Genomic DNA, 23,284 nt, shown 5'->3' with positions numbered 1-23,284 from the left:
TCCCGAGGAGTATGCCCCGGACTCCCAAGGGGGTTTAGATCCTTGTCACCTTTTTATCCCTGATGAGTTTGCACCACTGAAAAAATATGGGGAAGGATATTCATTTGGACCCCCCCAATGTCTAAAACATGGTTACGCCCTTGGCGCCAGGCATCAGTTTAGTTTAAGTCTCTGTAATCGACCATAGACGTATCATACAATACTGGGTATGAAGACACATACGATGAGTTGCTCTTCCATCTTTGAAATGGCTAAACCTAGAAATGTTTACGATTACCAACAGTTGCTACGTTACAAGAAACCAACCCGATTGGCCAACGCCAGCGTTTTCACGCTCCTCATTTACATAAAGTTGAGAATATCCAACTTTTGACGCCCCGCTCGCCTTCCCACAATGCCCTACCCGAGCGTCGACGCCCCGCTCGCCTTCCCACACTGCCCTACGCGAGCGTCAATGCCTGGTTTCATTGAAAATTAAGACGACGCCCCGCTCTGCCCGCCCCGCTCCAGTGTGAACGCACCGTTACAGTAGCTTGTTTCAAAGGGGGTTCCTTGTTTCAAAGGGTGTTCTTAATGAATTATGCAATATGAGTAAGCTAAATGCTTGAAATATCGCTAGAAGGGAAAACGGACCCACCTGCAACTGAAGCAAGCAAGCACACCCTACAATTTCCTACAATGTATTTACGTTTGAATGTGTTCACATTTATTTATTTATACTTACATGTATTTATACTTACATTTATCCACGGTGTAACTTTCTGTAGCAAAATAAATCCGTCGTCCCCCGTGACCAAGTCAGGGGGCGGGTTAGAGGCTCTGATTGGTGAATGATAACACACCAGGCAGACTCCACCAGTCGATCAAGCTTTCTTCAATCCAGAGCAGGGGTCAGCAACCCTGGTCCTAGAGAGCCGCTGTCCTGCATGTTTTAGATGTTTCACTGCTCCAGCACACCTGATTCAAATGAATGGGTCGTTATCAAGCTCTGTGGAAACCGGGTAATGATCATTCATTTGAGCTGGTGCAGGGAAACATCTAAAACATGCAGGAAAGCGGCTCTCTAGGACCAGGGTTGCCTACCCCTGATCGAGAGGGATCCTCTATCGCCTCACTCTGCAGCTGCTAGGGGTGTGCGGCACTGCACAATGTGGTATAGATCCAATACCAAGGAGTAAATACAGGGCCAGTATTGCCAATACCGATACTTTTGGCTTAGAAAAGCAGTTTATCTACTTTCGTGTCGGGGAAAGCAATGCCTCATAATTGAGTAAGTGAATGCATCATCAATATGAATATTTGAATGAAAATTTTAAATTTCATGATCATTCAATGATTTTTCCTTTAATTAATCGTTCATGATTATGATCATAATAAAACACAGGACAACGAGTTTTGTCAAATACTGTTAATGTGTGCCGCTGAGTCGTGTTACTGCACGTACATGCCAGCAACAACTCAGCATAGCAGGGGAGGGGCAAAGTGAGTTTGAGTGAAGTTAGACGGTGTTTGCACAACCACTATGATGTAAAGGGAGTTGTGTACTGAATGTAGAATGAAACTTAGCTATCGTTCTTATCACGCTAGTATCAATCAGGCTATTGATACCACTGTTGGTATCGATATTGGCCGGGTTTCCCAGATACATTAAGCTCTTAGCGTTAAGAGCTTCTTAACGAATCTGGGAAACCCATCCACTGTCGGTCTTGAGATCGATTTGCCCACCCCTATTCTGTATCATCTCGCCGAGGATCGTGAACACATTTTTATTGATGTCTGCGTCAGTTGGGGCCAATATCATTGCTATAATTTCAGCGAAGCTCGCAATATGATGTAAAAAAAAAAATCTCTTCAGCTACTGCCAACATTTCGACCACTATAGCAGAGCCTGTTTAAGGAGAGCCTTGCCACTCCCTATTAAGCCCCATTGTACCGAATTTGGCTGCAGTTCCACCAGAGTTTCACTGGGGGTGATCGCGAGCGAGTGCATGTTGAATGGGAGTCTATGGAGCTAAACGGCTACATTTGTCTCTTTCGCCTGATTGTCGTTGAGAAATCTCTGATTTGATTGTAGTTTTTGCATGTTCAACATGGATTATAGGTCGAAAGTTGAATGAACGAGTACTTATGTCCTTTTGATTTCTTACAGGGTGAGTTGTTGTTGCCCATAACACCCTAGCATTCTGCTAATGAATGCTGATTGGTTAGTGAAGGACTGATACGACCAGAGCTCCCGCTTGATGGCATCCAAAGCGGAATCAGAATGTCAGAGCATTAGCAAAATTAGCAACAACATTAGCAAGCCAAAACTCTTTCTAGCATGTGTATTGACAGGGAGAGCCTAACCTGTCAGCTGTGTTGTCGATACCCTGAGAGAAAAAAGTGACCAGAGCTTGCCGAAAAGCAGTAGCTCTGATCGTACGATGTGTATGACGTCAATTACATTTTCAAACGCTTTTTAGAACAGAAAGGCGACTTTAAAACAATCTAACAGCCAGCAGTGTGTATTTTTTGTGCCTCCCCTTTCGAATTCAGAATTCAAATTACTAGACAAAAAAATATATCCTGAGAAAAGTGGATTTTGAGGGGTACCGCTCCATAGACCTCCATTAATTCTGCACTCGCTTGTTAGCGCCCTCACATGCAACTTCAACCAGTTCAGAACCCGGAAGTTTCCCAAGAGTGGCAGTTCTCTCTATATTAGACATTCTTTGACTGTAGCATGCAATATTTCATGCATTGAATCCGGACAAGGTGCTGCCATCTTGGATTAGTAAAAAGCAGTCGATTCAAGTTGAACCAACAATCAGAGGCTTAACCCGCCCCCTGACTTGGTGACGTGGGACGACGGATTTATTTTGCTGCAGCAAGTTACACCATGGATAAATAAATAAATGTAAGGATAAGTAAATAAATGTCAGTATAAATAAATACATGTATTAAAATATATATATATATATGTGTACACACAAATACATGTAACATTTATATATTTAGTGTCTCATTTAATTAGTAATTTTTATATTTTGTTTGTCAATTAGGCATTACATTATAATTAGTCATTTATTTAAGCTTTGTGTTATAGTATTTATTTATTTAGTTTTGACCCCTATAATCCTCCATAGGTAGGCACTGACTACCTGCCAAAATTAAAACGTAAACATTTTTATTTAATCATTTTATTTAATAAACTTGTATTTGTATTTTTACAGTTTATTCTTGTGATTTATATATGCAATATGTGTGTTATCCAATTGTTTAGACATTACGATGACGAATGTATCAGTTACGCATAATCAAATACAAAAATAAATGTAGAATAAGGAGTGCTTTTACTGTCCGTTCACTGCGGACGACAAGCAAAAAACTCACTTTCGCGCTTCGATCCTGTATTCTTCAACATATACAGTACCAGTCAAAAGTTTGGACACATTTTCCCATTCAAGTGCCTAGCCTCTTAATGAGATCACCGCACGTTGTGGGGTATGTGAGTGTAAATACATCTAACATGCTAACGCATATAACACATCTGGCGTGTGCTAAATGACTAAATATATCCGACGCCATCACCCAGGTGTGTCAATCACTGGAATGAGACAAAAACAACTCAACTTCTCCCTACAGTGCATAACCAGCCATTACATACACATACAATTAGGGCCACATTTTTTTTGTTGACGCAATCGGAATTTACATGTCATCTTCAATGTGCCATATTCACTCGTAGAGGAACCTGGTTTGTTTTGCTTTTCCCTCCGTTGTACCGAACTCGTACCGAACCGTGATGTCTGAACCGCGGTATGAACCGAACCGTGACTTCAGTGTACCGTTTCACCCCTAATAATCTTGCATGAAGACTTGATTTTAGACAACTCTGTACCACCATTTTTAGGGCTGGCTTGTGGTTGGGTCCACAAAGCGCACGACACAAAGCGTAGAGGTTCAGGGGGGGGTTTATTGAAACAAGAGACAGACCGGAGGAACAATGAAGGGCAGACGGTACAGGGCAGACGGCAGGGCAGTCAGGGTATGGTAGATGGAGCTGGTGGATCTGTAAACAAAAAAGGCAAGTAAGGATCTAGTCAACAGCTGAATCAACCAATAGGACTGACTGCGTAAACAGAGCAGACGATCTGGCGGTGAGTGGAAGGAACACCATGATTGAAGTACTGTTGGGTTGATGAAGTGATGGATGGCAGGAGTGAAGGTTTGACGGGTAAGATTGAAAAGATGGTCTTGAATACCGGAGCCTGGAATCAGAAAGTGGAGGGCGTGACAGCCATAGACTTGTCTCCTTGCTAAAAGAATAAACTGTCGATCTACTTTGACTCCAGCGAATCTGCATTTCTTGACGAATTATTTTAATATTAAGCAATGACATATAGTTTCGCTAGAATGATATGAAACCCATTTTTACTTTTTCCTACAGACTCAGAAGTGTGTTGCTGCGCTGCAGACCCAGATGGACCAAATGAAGGTAGCAGAGAAGTGTTCCTCTGCAGAACTAAAGGTCAGTTAGCAGTAACTTCCTGAGCACTTATTTCCCTGTATCAACTATTATCATGTCAAAACAGTATGTTAAATAATATTTTCAACCAGTTATTGCCAAACTTCACTTTAGGGGAAGAGTCAAAGATGAACATAAAATGAACACCAATTTGAATGGGACTCTAAACAGAAATAAATATTTATTCAACCTTATTGTTCTTGTCCGCTGTGTTCTACTTCTACAGGAGAGATTAGAGAAGGAGAAAAGGTTGACCAAAGACTTGGGCCAAGCAGCCACCAAGCTGCAGCAGCTTCTTAAGGCCACCCAGGAGCAGCTCGCCAAAGAGAAGGACACCGTCAAAACCCTTCAGGACCAGCTTTTGGGACAGGTAGCCTGAGTTCATTCTGTCAATACCAAAGTTACAATTGGTTAATAACTGTAAACGTGTTCAGAAGTATCTGTTAGCTTATTTCCTGCTGTTTGTTTCCAGAATGAATCCGAAGAGCCAAAGGAAGGGACGTCCGTCTGAGAAGACAGAACGGACATGACACAACTTGCCAACATGCCTTAAAACTTTATACTCATTGTTTTATTGTCTTCTACTCTGTATCGTAGTTTATTTAGTTGAACAGTATCAAATGTGTTAAGGTACAGGGAGTATAGCAGTTTTGTGTATGCATTTTTATTATGTTGAAACCAACAATCAATCGAGGATCTGTCTGGGTATGTCAGAAAGCTCTTGTGTTTTTACCTTTACATTCCTAAGAACACTTAAATTGTCCAGTGTTATTCAAAAGGGAAAATGCTGGCATGTTACACGTGCAGCGACTGGTGCAATCACTTTGTTCTCTTGTCTGACCTTTTGTATGAAAAGTAAGGTTATTCATGGTACAGAGGCAATTCAACATTCATGGATTTTACTTTTTGTAGTGGATTGCTACCAAATGTGAGAATTCATAAGTAAATAAACTATGTAGACAAGTATCGGTTGTGTTTATTCAATATAATGTTCTGGTAGCCCAAGAGAAACATGTTTTGGTCCTGTCAAAATTTTCTGTTTACATACTTTGGAAAGGAATGCTAAACTGCAACCGTTTTTTTTTCGAAAACAGGTTGAATAGGTATGTCCTCAGATGGCTACCTAAACACATTGACAATGTTACTTTCATTTTCCTTGAAAGACTGAATCAAGTATCTAATCTGTAAAGGATTGCAATTCAGCCTACTACCGATCCAACCCCATTATGTTACAGATTAAATACACCGGGTTTTAGGTAAATTAATGTGTGTTTGAGAACTTTTTTTAGAAAGTTTGGACAAAAGTTGGTTATATTAGTATGAGTAATGCTTATCAAGCTCTGTGAGATTTAAGCAAGAACACAAGAAGCCTTCTTTAGGACTAAGAAGTTGTCAGTCAGCATCTTGGTTCATGCAACTTACCTAAATATCACTGCTATACACTTCAAATGGTTCTTTGTACCTTCTTGGCTTAACCATACTTTTTGACTGAACAACGAGGCACACTAAACATGCAGTACAGTGGATTTCATCCTACCTTTCGGGAAGATCCTACCAGGTCTCCTGGGGAGGCAAACTGTCAGACCCTCGCCAGTACTCCACTGGTGTCCCACAGGGCTCCGTCCTTGAACCCCTCTTTTCTCTGTACATCCCCTCACTTGGACCAATCATCACCTCCGATGGCTTCTCCAACCACTGCTATGCTGATGACATGCAGCTGTACCTGTCGTTCCCCCCGACCGATCCGGGGATCTCAGCTAGGATTGAGGCCTGCCTCGCAGACATCTCCGCCTGGATAACCAAGCACCACCTCCAGCTGAACCTCGCCAAAACAGAACTTCTCATCATTCCGGCCAAACCCTCCATCTCCCACGACCTCTCAATCACCCTGGGATCTGCGACGGTGACCCCTTAATCCTCTGCCAGGAACCTTGGGGTTACCATGGATGATGAGCTCTCCCTCTAGGTCCACATTGCTGCGGTCTCCCGGTCGTGCTTGTCCAAGTACTTGTCTTCTCCAAGTTGGACTACTGCAACTCGCTGCTTGCTGGTCTCCCAGCATGCGCAACCCGCCCTCTTCAGAGGATTCAGAACGCAGCGGCACACCTGGTCTACAATCTACCCAGACGCTCCCACGTTACTCCGCTCCTCATATCCCTCCACTGGCTACCCATCACGGCCCGCATCAGATTCAAGACCCTGGTACTGACCTTCCGAGCAGTGAACGGGACTGCACCCGACTACATCAAGTCTCTTCTGCAGCCTTACACCCCCACCTACGGTCTTCTTCAGACAACTGCCAGGTGGTCCCACCGCTCAAAACAGCCCGGTCCCAACACAAGCTCTTCTTCTGCCTAGCCCCCAGTGGTGGAATCAACTCCCCACCTCCATCAGAGACACAGACTGTCTCTCCACCTTCAAGAGAAGGCTCAAGACGCACTTGTTCCGGGAGTACAACGGTACTTAGGAATGGTTTGCTGAACCCAATGCTAGTTTCCTCAAGGATCACAATGACTCTTGCTTAAAGACTTGTTGCTCTTGTTGGTTAGTGGTAACTGATTTAAACTGTTGTATTCGCTGCGAAATATTCTATTTTAGTTAATCTTATTTTTATTTTTACTGTTGCTTGCTTTTTCTACAGGTACACTTGCCCTCAGAGATTCATGTTGTTTAATTGTAACTTGCTTAACTACATGGTCTTATGGTTCTTCCCTTTGGCACTTTTTTTTTTAGTTGTTCACAATGTGTTCACAATGTGTGCTTCTTGTTTTGGCTACCCGCAATGCTTTGGGGCTATCTTGTTGTTATTATCAGTGACCTATGCACTTTGTAAAGCTCTCTCTTGGAAGTCGCTTTGGATAAAAGCGTCTGCTAAATGAATAAATGTAAATGTATTTCATTGAATTCATTATTCAAAATGTGTGTTGTTGTTCTGTTTGTTTATGAATGTACCCACATAGATTGAATACAAAGTAATGTTGTGTTTGGTTTGAAGGTTGTATCCAAGGTAGCATTAAGCTTGAAATGACAAAACTGGCCATTCAGGTTTGGATTGTTTCTGGAAAGTGTTTTTCTCTGCAGCTAATAGAACAGGAGTTTCTAAACACCAATAAAGAAACATCAAATGAGCAATATATCTACTCTAATACAAATGACTGTGAACGTCCATTAATGCAAAGAGAAAAGAAGAAATGAACAATATAATGACGACCACCACAGGCATGACATATTCAAGTAAATTCGTAAAAGAAAATCTGAAATTAGATATTGCAAGTATGCATTTGTTCATTTAAGCTGTCTTGATAGCTGATTGAAAACTGTATTGAATTAATGTAATGGATGTTGACATGCTCCTGTATAATACAAATAAATCAGTGTTATGATGCCCTTGAATTTGAGATGATAGTGTTGAGACAGTTTTCTTGAAAAACTGTTTAGTTTATATTGTATATCCTCCTGTGTTCAGTATCGGAGTGGCTTTAAAATGAATAAATACATGTGGGAAGTCAGGACAATTTCATATTTTTTCAGATGTTGTTTTCCATACGGAGAGGAAATTCCCTCCATCGCTCAGAGCTGAGGATTGTGCTTCTGGGGAACATAAATGGGGGGAAGAGTTTAGCAGGAAACACCACCCAGGTAAAAAAAAGTATACTTTAGAGTACTTCAAGCATATTCACATTTTCAATAGTACATTTTAAATAAACTAAGAAAAAGTGTACTATCTGTAAATATATAAAAAGTATACGACCATCATGCTTTAACCAATTTTAACGTTAATACTTTGAACACACTTTTTTTAAATTGTACTACAGTACACCTTTAGTAAATATATTATTAAAAATATATACTTTAAGTAAAACGTATATATGTAATTTCTAAAGTGTACAACTGGAACGTTGTTATTAAACATATTATTAGTATATAATGCATGCTAAAAATAATCTTTGTAACAATGCACTTAAAGCTTACTTTAAAAATAAACATTTGCTGAAATTTTGGGATATTTTAAGTTAGCCTACTTTCGAAATCCCTTCATTAATTCAGCCTTCAGTGTACTGGTATACATTTGCTGTACTGTAGTGTGAAGTAAAGTAAAGTACTTTATTTTTTTTGTACAGTTTTCTTGTGCTTGTGTGGCTTCTATTTCGAAGCGGCTTATAGTCCGGTTTTAGAACAAAAAATTGGCTTCTTTCAAGATCTCTAACACTTTCAAGAACACTTGAACGGGGGCTTATTACTTGAATGAGGATTTTTTTTCTGTGTCGTCTCAGTTACACTATCAGGGCTTGGAAATACAGACTTGCTAATGTAGGCAAATGGCTAGTAGAACATTTCATAATAATTTCAGTTAATCAAACAGCTGCAAGACCCAGTGAACATTACTAACATTACGACTTTGGTAGTGTAACCAAGCTCTTTTTAAGTTATTTTTAGATATAATTGTATATGATCGTGTGGACAATGATACACAGACGCGGTCTCCTTTCAAAACTTATATTTTACCGCTGATCTTCTTGACATAGCCATTTGAACCAATAGTATGAACCTGCAGAGCCGGAGGCCTCGGAGAGCCGGAGAGATGCAGTTTCAGGACCGCAGTTTCAGGACCGCAGTTCTAGGCATAGACATTAGAGATGTGTCGTTCGTGAACGATTCATTAATTTTGAACGCATCCTTACAAGGACTCGGGAGTAACGAGTCCTCTCAGAGTGATTCGTTCATTTTCTCGTGGCCGCGCATCGGGACTGTTGCATAGGCTCGTCCAAGTAAACAGAAATTATTTGTTAATTTCCCGACTCGGTCTTTGGGTACGAGTCTTTGGATAATTTTTCACGTGACCTGCATAGGCCCTGTACTGGTAGCTAGAGGAAACAAACGATTTGTTAATTTCCCGACTCCGTCTTTCTACGAATCTTTGGATCATTTTTCACGTGACCTGCGTAGGCTCTGTACCGGTAGCTAGAGGAAACGAACGATTCGTTAGGCCGAATCCCAATACTCCCCCTTACCCCTTAGCCCTTCCCCTTAACTTACCCCTTCCCCTTGGCCCTCGAAAGTAAGGGGTAAGGGCTACATAGCCCTAGGAAATGGGACACCACTTGGTTACAGGTACGTCATCTAGCACGTATCGATATCTCCAAAGCAAGTAGTGTTATGCACTGATTTAAACGAAATTCGCTGCTAATGGAGTTTACTTTAAACTGTAGACATGCTAGTCAAAGAAATGCGGGACTGTTGTGCAATTCAGCACTGTAATATTAGCGTACCAAACTAGCGATTTTTTTAAACGTTTCAATTAGGAAAATGGTTGCAAATATATATGTTCATGACTGCATATAACACAAAACAAGACTGTCATAATTTTTTTATCAATTAATTAAGCCGAAAATATTATATTTAGCGGACTCTCTGGATGATCTGGCCGCCATTGTTGCCGGTTGCGCAGTTTTCACATAGCCCTCGGTTTCAAGTAAGCTCCCGACCTCACTTGGTTTTAAGGGGTGTATACCCCTTAGTCTTAGCCCTTCCCCTAGCTCAAAAAGAGTATTGGGACACCACTAGCTCTCACGGGAACGCGCAAAACGAAGGGGAAGGGGGAAGGGGAAGGGGTAAGGGGGAGTATTGGGATTCGGCCTTAATTTCCCGACTCGGTCTTTCTACGAGTCTTTGGATCATTTTTCACGTGACCTGCATAGGCTCTGTAATTACAGTAAACCAACGATTCGTTCATTTCCCGACTCGGTCTTTCTACGAGTCTTTGGATCGAGGAAACAGTTTCCTCATTCCCTTTCGCGTGGCCGCTGATTTAGTGGGACGTGATATGCGCTCTCAAGTCATCATACCGACTGGTTTTGTTATTTTCACTTTACATTTACACTTACAGTATAGTGCAGTGTAATTGTTTTCCGTAATAATTAAATGCTAGTGTGATAATAAATGACCAAATCATACAAACTGTCGTGATACATTATTTGAATGCAGGAATTTATTTTGAAATAGGCCTAGTATCCACTGGTGCACATGTCATGCATTAACCTACTTGTGCAATAAGCCCCAAGAGGCCGTACGTGGTTTACGCTGATTTTAGAACAGGTAAGGCATGTGTTAGGCACGACGCGAAGCGGCGTAACCTATATGGCCTACAAAAGTTACATGGTTAATTTTTAAGACAGTGGCTGCAGATTTCGTTTCCACTTGCTTTTAACCAATCATTTTTTTGAAGTTTTATTAATGTGCTGAGTTTATCATAAGGCACAGTAGTTGGGCTTGCCAAAATATTTTGCGCTGTTATCAGACATGATTTATTTATATTTGTCTTTGCTCCAGAAGAACATTCTATAATGACGCCTTAACATGCCACAATGTATTAGGCTATAATTACGTTTGTCATGCTATGAACATATTAGTATTCATTACAAAATGTAAATCTGCTTCAAAATAACAGAAATAAACAACTATTTAAACAACCGTCATGTAGGCCTATGTGTGCAACCATTTGTAAAACTGGTTACAGCAAGGCAGGCACACTGTAGATTATTAGACATTTTTAGGCAACTTTTCTTCGGATTGGTTTCAAACTAGTAAAACTAGGTATAGTAGTGTGAGTCAGGTTCTAGAATTGAACCAAATTTATTGCGGGAGATAGGATTGGATAGATGACTGGAGTTAATAGAATAAAGTCGACAGGTCGGGTACCAAATCTGAAATGCAATACCACCAACACACCGGTGCCGTAACCTCAAACCGAGGGGCCAGGGTCTGAGGTGAACACAAGTACCACCTTGTACCACAAGTACCAGAAAGTGGGCAATGTATGTATTGCAGCGTAGCAATAACCCTTAACATTGAGGCTAGTTTTTGCTTCTGTGGACCGTGAACTGTACGTAGGCCCTACCTACGGTTGGGTTATTGTATTTTTAGCTTCATGTCATTGTTGATGTAACTTTGTTTGCGCGTTCCATGTTTTTTTTTGACGGTCTTCACATCGTGAGTTATTCTTTTCGAAACTGCGTAGCCTAGTTTGCTGCATATTTAGAGCTACCTAGCATTAAACAAGTAGCAACGGTACCATGGTTGTTTTACTTGCTAGCTTTGTTTGGGTCCATGGTTTGATCGTTTAGGAATATCAGCATTTTGTAGGCCTACTATGCTGCACAATTTCCTATCTCTTGATAACATTTTCTATTTGTATCTATTTTGTACACTAAATTGCCAAAGTATTCGCTCGGTTGCCTTTACACGCTCATGAACGTGAGACATCCCATTCTTAAATCATAGGATTTAATATGACGTCGGCCCACCCTTTGCAGCTATAATAGCTTCAACTCGTCTAGGAAGGCTTTCCACAAGGTTTAAGAGTGTTATGGAAATGTTTACCATTATTCCAGAAGTGCATTTGTGAGTTTCAACTGCTGTTGAACAAGCGCCTGGCTCGAAGTCTCTGCTGTAATTCATCCCAAAGGTGTTGTATTGGGTTGAGGTCAGGCCACTCAAGTTCGTCCACACCAAACTCGCTCATCCATGTGTTTATTGGCCCTGCTTTGTGCACTGGTGCACAGTCATGTTAGAACAGGAAGGGGCCATCTCCAAACTGTTCCCACAAAGTTTGGAGCATGAAATTGTTCAAAATGTTGGTGAATTATTATCGCTATATTGTATACAATGTATATATGTTATTAACGTAGGCTAATAGACTATTAAATATGCAAGCTGTCTTTTAAACACTCGATGTCCAATACTTTTCATGTCTGGGAGTGTGAGAAAGGTGTTTGAAACTCGATTAAGACGTCGTCAATGACGAGAATAGACTGAGCAAAGTTAAGTGTAAAATTAAGGATAGAGAAATGTCTGAATCCGTTCCAAAAATGGGCCAGTTCCGTAGAATGATACTAAGAATGTAGCATTTGTATCAGATCTGGAACGGATCCGCAAAACGGATGTGACTGTTACGCGGATCTGCCGGAACTCAGCCAGATCCGGCGCGGAATCAGCTGCTATCTGGGTAAGTATACCTATAGGCCTTAATGTAATTGTCGTCCTTACATTACATACAAGTCCTTTACTAAAGTGTATCTTCCCTTTCATAAAGTAATTGTTGTAATCAAAGCTTTTAAAGAATGGATCTCTGCATGATGGGCCTGACCAGAGCACAGGTGGCCTGACAGAACACGCTTCAAAGTTGTCACTTTCAAAAGGGTGGCATTTTAACCCCGTTTGTCCAAAATGTCTAACAGTTGGTACGCATGCCTTATATTGCTCATGGGGAACAAAAGAGTATCAAGAACCCATAATGTCGGCATTGATCCAATTGTCTTGAAATGTTGTGTACATGTATGAAATACATGTCTGTGTCATGTCAATTTGGTAATGGTTTGCAATGTTAAGGAGGAACCCGCCATTACTGCCTGCCTATATTTCTCCTTTGATTTCCTCCAGCTGAGATTTATTGTCCTGTCGAAAGTCTCTTAATTCTTGAAGGATCAAGGCTAAATTAGCCGTTGGTTCTCTGTCAGGGCTAGCCGCTTCAGAATTTCCAGTTTGTTTGCACTGTTTTTTTAGGGTTCCTCCGGTAGGAGGGAACCTATTGTTTTTGTTAGTATTCCTATTATTATATTTCTCCGCTAAATGGCCCAACAACTCAAAGTCCTGGACCCGATTTTTTACAATTTGGCTCAATGATACAACAGGTCCTTCACTACGCCCACACGGCTAGTGGCCCATGTGCGCCCATAGGTGGCGCTATAAAACACGCCCAAAGTCTATGTGATTTCCCCAGCGCCTTATTATTCCAAAATGCCTGAAAATTGGTATACATGCCTTATTTCTCATGGGGAACAAAAAAGCCTCAAGGACCCATAAGGTCCGCCATGATAGATTTTGCTGTACTGTCCAAATTTGGTACAACCTTCAAAACCCTTCTTCTCGTGAACCATAGATCCAATCGACTTGAAATTTGTTACAGATGTGTAGAATACATGTTTTTATAATTGGTCAAATTGAATAAGAAATGCAATACAAAATGGCTGAAAGGGGTGAATTTATGTAAATGTCCACATTGCCTCAATATCTTTGTGTCAATAAATCTAATATAATTTTGACTCATGGTTTTTCAAACCTAATAGGGTTCAAGACGACATCACTCTGAAGTACCATAAACAATTTCACCTTGGTATGTCTATATATGGTTGAATTCAATTGAATTGCTCCACAGCACACGCTCCAAATTCTCACAGGCTCATTCTGCTCCTTGACACTAGGGTGACCACCTGTCTCGCTTTGCGTTGTGTCGCACAGCATTTTCACCCCTTGTCCCGCACGTCGCATATTGAATATGCTCTGCGATACAGCGCAAAGAGGGCGAAGTGGTCAACCTACTTGACACTCAAACTAGTGCACGACATTAACGTCATCGTTCTCAGCCACTCCCTCTGTTCGCTGATTGAACCTACAAAAAATGTGTTTCTAGAAACCGACTTCAGAGCCTAGCTCCCAGACCTACTACTGAAGCGAAATCCAAATTGAGTGGAAGTACGTAGGAGGGCAGAGCCAGGCTATATTTAAAGGTCTATGACGGTCAGAATTACTGTTTACAGACAAAGGTCGAGCTGGTCTTTGGTCAGATGTGTATATTCACCAGTTTAGAGCTAAATACTCTTGCCAGAGCCTGGAATCGAGCCAAATGTTTGGAGTGACTTTGCATGGCCGGGTCTCCATCAGTTCAACACATTTGGGTTCAAGTAATGCCACTGCATTTCACAGTCAAAACTGTAGTTTATGTCAAGTGTAGATGTAAAAAGCTTCATTTTTCACAACTGACATGGATCCTTTCTTCACTTTTACGGGTCTGGAGGGTCATGCAGAGGCCTGCTCAACAGAGTTAAACAGAGGATGCTGAGAGAAAAACAGATCCCTTGCTGGACTACCCCCCTCTAGCTGGACAGCTTCTCTTCAGCCCTGACCCCAGGACGGCTTTATCCAGCTGGCCTGCCCTGACTGCCTGCCTGCAGGCCCTGCTTGCCCCTGCCTGCCAGCCCTCCAGAGACAGTCACCCCACAGACACAGTAGCTCTGCAGCCTGCTTTTTTGACGACATTGATGAAAAAGGAAAATCCAGCATTTTTTACTTTGATGAAAGTCTAAATGTTTAATCCTTTCCATTTCCCAGCATGCCAAGCTGCTGACTTTTAGTGTCTTAACAGGGCTCATCATAATTTTTTTGGGGCACTGGCCCCATCGGGCCAGTGGGTTTGAAACGTACTGGCCCCTAGACCATTTTTACTGGCCCCCCCCTCCAAAAGTTTGGAGGGGGGGGCCAGAATTTATTTTTTATTTTTTATCATTGTTACAACAAAACCAAAGACTTATAAGTTGTGTTATAACTGTTAACATGTTTAACCATTTATTAAACACATCCTGGATATAAAAATAACAACAATTAAATCACATTTCTCGTGATAAAAAATAAAAAGGTAATAGTCAGCAAAACAATTGACTTTTAACGTCAAACATGATGTGCTATCTTCCCTGCTGACAGCCATCTCTGCACGACTCTGACAGAAACTGAAACCTCTGGTTCGTCGATGCTAATATATAAAAACTTCCATAGCATTTCATGAGTATGATACTAGTAAGTACCCAAGTCAACACCATTCTTCTGCTGCAGTTCAATAGCCTGAGGGAACGAGGCGAACGGCTGGCCCGTCTTGATCATGTGATATGCCGTTGTTATAAGTCGTGCAATAACATGATGGGCATCTACATTTAAATTCCTGACCAGCATGGTCAACGGCCTGGAAGATGGATTGTCAACCATCTGTTTAGCTGTCACACAAACCAGGTGCTGTCTGCTAGCATGGCTGGTCAGGGATTGTTTTCGAGAAATGGTCGGTGCCTTGGTAAAAATATCTATTTTTGTTTGCTTTAGACGGGAACATACGACAGACAACACAGAGCCAGTTGTAAAAAAAAATATTGAGATTAGAGAATTACAATATGAGGTCTTGTCACTCACTTCTCAACTCTTGATTTGCCAACTGTGCGCCCCACGAGTTGCAAAGTTATTTATGCATTTAGCAGATAGCAAAACATATGAAGGATGTTAACTTTTACAATTCAAATTTTTTCAAAAATTTGCAGTGGCCCGATCGGGCAAGTGAGTTGCTAGTTTAACTGTCCCAATGTTACTTTTTACTGGACCCTGGCCATCGGGGCATCGTTATTGTCGAGCCCTGCTTAAGTAATGAAACCAGTTCAAGTTATAGACTTTTATCCTGAATCCAATGATTAGTCATCTGAATAAAAACCACTCAAGAGAAGTACTGCTTCTTGGATGATTTGTGCTCCACATCAGTTCATCTCACACATTTGCCTTTGTTTCCATGGGATTCATGGAATTGCTTGATTCTGCTCCACCATTGTGTCATAAAAAATATAATTTAGGACAGCAATTACATTTTTGTGTTATCCTTTCGCATTACACACATTTAGTCAATGTTCTTAAACTTGAACGATTGTTGTCATTTTACCATACTGTTCATATTCAACAGACATCAGTGTTTGGGAAGATTACTGTATATTTCCATTGTAAGTTTGGTCTTTAATTTATTTTGGTAGTGGTATTAAAAGGTCTTAAATTTAACTTGTTTGTACTTGTAGACACCCTGTGAAGCCCTCACCCCCCACTCCAGAGACAGTTGGTGACAAGAGAGTTGCAGACATTAAGTTAAAGATAGTCATGCCTTAAAAGTAGAGTAAAAACAATTGAGATTAAATGTGTGAATGGATGTTGAAACTCAGTTCTCTTTTTTTTTTTTTGATTTGATTGAAACTCTCTTTTATACAAAGTATAGTTGGATTTGACATTCAACAGACATTTAATTCATTTAGCAAGTTATTTAACTCAAACAACCATAACACAGTACATAGGCAGTGTTGGGTAAGTTACTTAAAAAAAGTAATTAATTACTAATGACTAATTACTTCATCAATATTGTATTTAAAATACGTTTGTAATTACTCTGTCTGAAAAGTAATTTTTTTACTCAATAAGTAATGAAATGCATTACTTCTTACAATCCCTATAAACCTTGAATTGATAGACAACAGAAAGGAAACTTTCAATAATTAAATAGTCAAACTTAATAGTTTAATAGGAATAGTTTAGCCTTTTAGCTTTTCAAAACATCTTAGCGTTTTAAAACAGCCTACTGATACTTAACATTTTAGTAACACATGTAACCTTCTTTACTCTTAGTTACCAAACAATATGTGCATAACGCAAAAACTTAACTTTAAGTTAAACATGACATCACAGGATTCTACAGTACGCAGAGGTAGCATTTCTTCCTGCAATCTAGTTTGCAAAAAACGTTTTAAGCTCACCTTCAGACACTTTCTGCACTGGCGATGTAAAATCAAGTTTGCCTGCGTAACAGGTGTTGCTGAGGTGTTATCTGTCGATGCCAAAGTAAATTCCTTGTCTGTGCAAACTTTCATGGCGATTAAAACCCTTTCTGATTCTGATGAACATGTATTGCTCAAGTGTTTGCCGATGCTGCCTTGTGAGGTGCTTCAGTACTTGTGCTAGCCGCAGCCGCATATCGTTTTTTCTCCCCAGGACATAGCTTGCACTTTACATTAATGTTATTGTCAACCTCAACCTGTGACAAAAAGGTGAAGTAGGTAAGATACCCTGGGGTTTACATACACTCGTAGGTAACCCTCTGTTATACACACTAGGTTAGAAGCTAGAGGCTGTCACCCTTTGTCTTGTAGCAGTGAGGTTAGTTGTAGTTTAGTTGGTGTTAGGAAGAACTTTGTTGTTGTCCCTTTGTTGTTGTTGTCCCTCCCCCAGTGATGTTTGTCTATGTAAATGTATATGTGTACTTATTAAAACCGTGTACACGGCATTCTTGGTTGTGGCAAACACTTTTATTGGCACTACCCTCCCGCTTCCTTCACCACTGTGCGGCCTAGGGCAGTTGCGTGCTCCTCCTCTCCCGAGCCATTGGAGGGGACGTAACAGTTGGGGGCTCGTCCAGGATCCAAGAGTAAGCCTTCGGTCCGCACGTTGGTGAGCGTTGCGGGTAGTTGGCGTGGTTGTGAGCCCTGGGTTTTTTTGTCATTTGTGCCACATTTAGTTAGCGTTGTTGGCTTTGTTGTGTGTGTGATGGCTGCCTCGGCCGTGTCCTCTTTTATTGAGGAGCCTTCCGTGGTTCTGCTAGAGACTCTGCGTGTTGAGGACCTTTGCGCCATAGCGGACCACTATGGTCTGGAGCCCCCAAAGCAGGCCCGTAAGGCTGTAATGGCCTCGGTCAGGGAAGGCTTGGAGGAGAAAGGGGTGTTGGTCGAGGGAAAGGAAGACGTGCAGGAGGATGTCGAGAGACAAACGCCACCTCCTTCTCCGGGATTGTCGACAGACAGCGTTAGTGCCACTCCTGGGTCTGTTGCGGCTAAACTCAGGGTGAGGTTGGCCCGACTGGAGGGCGAGAGGAAAGAGCGAGAGCAGGCCAGGCTGTTTGAATTCGAGCTGGAGAAACGCAGGATAGACGAAGCCAGACGCCCCAATTTGACGTGAGCAAAAATATAGCTCTTGTTCCGTCGTTAAGAGAGATGGAGGTGGACTCTTATTTTGGTGTTGTTGACAATTGCTACCGCCTTGAAGTGGCCCAGAGAGGTTTGGCCGTTGCTGCTGCAGTGTAAGCTGTGCGGAAAGGCACAGGAGATTGTGTCGGCTTTCGGCTTTGCCGTTGCAGGACAGCGCACAGTACGAGTGTGCAAAAACGAAGCGTATAGGCAAAAGTTTCGAGGCCACAAGAAAAGTCTGGGAAAGACACATGTTGAGTTCGCTCGGGAGAAACAAATGCTGTTTGACCGGTGGTGTGCAGTCAGTAAGAGCAGTGACATTGCTTCTCTCCGGGAGCAAGTGTTGATGGAGTTCAAGAACAGCCTGCCAGAACGGCTGGTGGTGTACATAAACGAGCAGAAGGTAGCGACATTGTCCCAAGCCGCTGTGCTAGCTGACAAGTTTGCCCTAACGCACAGGACAACGTTTAGCGCGCCCCGTCCCGAAGTCTCGGGGTATCGCTGCCCCTAGTACTACCACCATACCGGCTAAGAGCGCTTCCTGGCCACTCCCCCCCCTCAGGTCGTCGCAGTGAACGAGAGTGCTATTACTGTCACCGGAAGGGACATCTCTTGGCAGACTGCAGGAAGCTGCAGAGACAGAACACGCGTAACACCCCGTTTACCAAACCCTTGGCGTTGCTCCAGACCACGTCTGGCAACAAGGGCCAGTTGTGCATACCACGTCAGTCACCCGACGCTGGTTATGGTCCATTTACATTTACATTAATTCATTTAGCAGACGCTTTTATCCAAAGCGACTTCCAAGAGAGAGCTTTACAAAAGAGCATAGGTCACTGATCATAACAACGAGATTGTCCCTAACATTGCAAGTAGCCAAAACATGAAGCATACATTGTGAAAAAGCTAAACAAGTGCCTAAAGGGAAGACCCATAAGAGAATGCAGTTATACAAGTTACAAATTAAAACAACATGAAGCACAACATGAACCACATTTGCCGGGTCAGTCTCGTTGACTGGCGATGCCGAGTCTCAAGTCCCCGTTCAGATCCTGCGCGACACCGGAGCTTCCCAGTCCGTCATTCTGTCCGATGTGTTGCCATGGTCTGACGGGTCGTATTGTTGTGGAACTGTTTTATTGCAGGGAATAGAAATGGGCTACGTTCCGGTTCCTTTGCACTTTGTGTATATCTAGTCGGATTTAGTTAGTGGACGTTTTAGAGTCGCTGTCGTACCTAGTCTCCCGGTAAAAGGGATCACCTTAGTTATGGGGAACGACATTGCGGGAGGCCTGGTGAAGCCAGTGTTGGAGGTCCTTGATGTCCCTGAGGTACCTGCCACCTCATCTGGTTCGTGCGCTGTGTTCCCAGCGTGTGTGGTGACGCGAGCACAGTCACGGCGGTTGGGTGGTGTGGTTGGGCTGGACGACACCATATTTGCCCCGGTCTTTCGTGCTGATGATGTTTCCTCGTTTTCTACTAGTCTACCTAAGGAAGCACCACATAGCCTGGGCCAGTCTTCCACGGCTGGAGAGTCCATGTTGTCAGCTACGCGGGACGACTTGGTTAACGCGCAAAAGTCAGACCCCACACTCAGGGCTTGTTTTTCTGCGGTTGTGACTCGTGAGCGGGCTGATGTGCAGGCCTTGGCTTACTTCTTAGAGAACGGAGTTCTGCTACGAGAATGGTCTTCACACCAAGGACCCGACACAGAGTGGAGCACAGTTGTTCAGGTTGTTGTGCCAACTCTGTTTAGGTCACAAGTCCTATCCTTGGCTCATGACACTCCTTGGTCAGCACACTTGGGTGTTACCAAAACCCACAACCGTGTCTTGCAGCCCTTCTTTTGGCCGGGTTTGAAAGTCGACGTGGCCCGTCACTGCAAAACCTGTCACACGTCAGCTAATGGGAAAACCTAATCAGGTTATTCCGCCGGCTCCACTCCACCCAATTCCTGTGATGGGTGACCCTTTTGAGAAGGTGATAGTCGACTGTGTCGGTCCATTGCCTAAGACGAGGTCTAGAAACCAGTACCTCCTAACAGTTATGTGTGCAGCTACTAGGTATCCTGAGGCTATACCATTGCGTAACATCACCACCAAGGTAGTGGTTGCAGCCCTGTTAAAGTTATTTTCCACGTTTGTTCCGCCGAAAGAGGTCCAGACAGACCAAGATACCAACTTCACTGCTGACTTGTTTGCCCAGGTGCTTAAAACCCTCTCTATCACACACAGGGTGTCCAGCGCTTACCACCCGGAGCGCCAGGGTGCTCTAGAACGCTGGCACCAGACTCTGAAAGCGATGTTGAGGAAATACTGTATGGACACAAAGAACGATTGTGACGAGGGTGTTCCTTTTGTTCTGTTTGCGGCTAGGGAGGTAGTACAAGAGACAACAGGTTTCAGCCCTGCTGAGTTAGTCTTCGGACACACAGTTCGAGGGCCCGTAAAGGTTCTAAAGGAACAGGTACTAGACATGTCAAGTCCTCCAAAACACGTCTTGGATTATGTGAGTGCGGTCCGCGAGAGACTGCATTCAGCGCGCGCTCTCGCTGCAGAGATGTTTGACCGTAAGGCCGTGTATCGGTCCTTGCAGCCTGGTGACCGTGTCTTGGTCCTCCTGCCTGTGCCGGGCTCGTCCCTCTCTGCCCGTTTCGTTGGTCCCTACAAGGTAGAGAGGAAGTTGAGCGAGACAGATAACGTGATCAAGACGCCTGATCGTAAACGTCAGAGCCATGTCTGTCACGTAAACATGCTGAAACCATGCTGTACCACTCCAGAGATGACTCCCCAGATGCGACTGCTGTACCTGTGGTCTCCTTGGTGGCTGCAGTGGTGCTGTCCCAAAGTGCTAACAACGCACCTGTGTACGACGAGGACGGGTTGAGTCCTTGTATGGCTTCAGCTCAGCTCATGAAACGGGAGGTTGCTTACCTGCTGGAGAATGGGTTAGCCACTCACAGTTCCGGTCCTTGGAGCTCACCGTGTTTGCCTAGCTAAACCTGACGGCACCCGTAGATTTTGTTAATTTTTTCAGTGCATAAGTTATTACAGTAACGCGTTACACCCAACCCAGTCAGCAAATGTACGTCTGTAAGACGTCTTGCAGATGTATGCAAAAGATCTGGGGAACATCTGCAAGACGTCTTCTACACATCGTTTGCACATAGGGAAAGCGTCTCTGAGACGTTTATATCCGATCTTTAAACAACCTTTAGCCGATGTATTCCAGATGTACATGATGACGTCATAATAGAAGCTACATCGTATTATCGTCTTATAAAGGTCGTTTGCACATAGGATAAGCGTCTCTGAGACGTCTGTATTAGATCTGTAAACAACGTTTAGCCGATGTATTCCAGATGTATAATTAGCCTGTAGTGAGGGGTAAATAAGACAGTATGTACAGTAAATGATATATCAAATGTTTATTAAATAAATTGTAGGATTAGGCTATTTCTGTTCGGATGCCAATCTTAAGAAATCCTAGAGACACTTCTCGGCTTCAGTGGCATGCACCATTGGGTTTCTCATGGCAGCCCCTGCGAATGATAGGAGAGAAACAGGATTATTTGGTAGTTATAACGAAGCACGCTTCCATCTAGGCTACTGGTTATAATTCAGAGGGCGTCAAAAATTAAGAACAGCAATAACATTTCCTCTGGTGGACAGCCAGCAGCAGACGGATCAAGAACTTTCCAGGTAGGTTAATTATAAATCCTCTGACGTTTAAAGTATTTGTATTTAGCCTATGTATCCTTAATTATTTCCCTATAGTATCGTTTGTATATTAGCTGAACTATGCGCATAAAGCAAATCACATGGTTAGCTATATGCGCATAGTTCAGCTAATTATAGCTAGATGCTAGACTAAGCCCAATGATTTACCCACATACTACTTAATTTAGGTAGCCAGCAAAGATAAGTCATAAAGCTGCTGTGTAGCTGGGTTTGCTCTGAGGCTCGATAACAGGTCATGTGTTTAGGAAGATAAATGTAGGTTCTGTGAAAGTGTGTAATGGCGGCAAAGGAAATCACGCAGAAACATAATAAGACACAGACATAGCCTACATTCTTATGTACTTACCAATAATTACTGCTGCACACCTTGAGGCTTTCAGGCCCCTCTTGTCTCCTCGGCCACACCAGTTCAGCTGTTAAGCCAAGCCATTGGCAAACACTTTTGGGCGATTCTCCAGACAGTCTTTGAGATGGTGTGCCCTCCGCTCTGGGACAGTACATTGATCTGAGAAAAATGTTCCAAACAAAGCAAAATCTAAATAATATTAGCTAGTGTAACAATTTGTAAAAATGTATTCTTTATTAAATAATATACAAATATACAATCTTACCATCTTCTTATTTTCTGAGCTTTGGAGATGCTCCTCAAATCTGTCAAGGACCTCTGTGTCCATGAGGGGAATTTGGAGGCAGTCATCCTCTTGCTGTGGCTGACGTCTGTGTCCACCCTGCATCAGGCTCTCCACCATGGACGTTAGATGGCCTATCCGAATGTCCATCTCCCGGATAGCCTCTAGTAGGACTCTTTCGAAGGCTGCATAAACAAGATGTGAATATTAAATTACTTTTTCTTTTGGTTTATATTTTGGCTCATAGGCCAATTCAATTATTTATAACTATAATATTTTAGGTTCAGGAAGAAGGGATTAAATATATCACAATTTGATAACACTTTAATATATATTTACATAGATTCCCAATAATGACAACAAACATGGGACCCCACATGTTCAGTGTGTTACACTTACGTGTGCACTGTGTGGTGGGATAACGCCGCCATCCCTGCAGGGTGTTGCACAGGGTGTTAACGCAATTCATATATCACTTATTTCTCTTACGACTTACTTGTGCTTGGGTTGGGAAATGGCCAGTTAGGTCGGCCTGGCCTTGCATTTAGTGCTGTTGAACAGAAAGTGAATAATTGAATGATTATTTTTAGTTTGGAAAATGGATAGCTACAGTGGCATGACAACTACAAAAAACGTTTAATTACACAGTAATGCTTGCCACTCTGGTATTACCATGCTCAGAATAGGAAGTTTAAGTAAATACTCACGGGTGTTTGATGGGGTGGCTGCCTAGTCTTGCAGGTTAGCTAAATTGATAGTTTTTTTGGAATGACAGAGAAGCATACAGAAAAGAAAAAAACATGTAAATGGTTTGTTAAATAG

General features: G+C 42.5%; 1 protein-coding gene and 1 long non-coding RNA gene across 4 annotated transcripts in view; one reads left to right on the top strand and one right to left on the bottom strand.

Moving 5' to 3' along the window:
* rrbp1b (ribosome binding protein 1b) overlaps window positions 1-5,473 on the top strand; it is a 29,720-nt gene extending 24,247 nt beyond the window's left edge. For all 3 annotated transcript variants that reach the window (XM_084685115.1, XM_084685113.1, XM_084685114.1), the window contains 3 exons: window positions 4,430-4,510; window positions 4,734-4,877; window positions 4,980-5,473. In XM_084685115.1, coding sequence (XP_084541241.1) covers window positions 4,430-4,510; window positions 4,734-4,877; window positions 4,980-5,018 — 264 coding nt within the window. In that variant the 3' untranslated portion in view covers window positions 5,019-5,473. The remainder of the gene's footprint in view (window positions 1-4,429; window positions 4,511-4,733; window positions 4,878-4,979) is intronic.
* A 16,713-nt stretch (window positions 5,474-22,186) lies between these two features.
* LOC146238018 (uncharacterized) lies at window positions 22,187-23,000 on the bottom strand. Its single transcript, XR_014740519.1, has 3 exons — window positions 22,862-23,000; window positions 22,445-22,647; window positions 22,187-22,338 (listed from the first exon to the last, which is right to left on the bottom strand). It is a non-coding gene; the product is annotated as an uncharacterized LOC146238018 (long non-coding RNA).
* Window positions 23,001-23,284: the final 284 nt, after the last annotated feature.

The sequence above is a fragment of the Hypomesus nipponensis genome, chromosome 21 (assembly GCF_054491055.1).
Source record: "Hypomesus nipponensis isolate SF chromosome 21, ASM5449105v1, whole genome shotgun sequence".
Taxonomy (NCBI): Eukaryota; Metazoa; Chordata; class Actinopteri; order Osmeriformes; family Osmeridae; genus Hypomesus; species Hypomesus nipponensis.
This window is presented reverse-complemented; position numbering and strand designations above follow the sequence as displayed.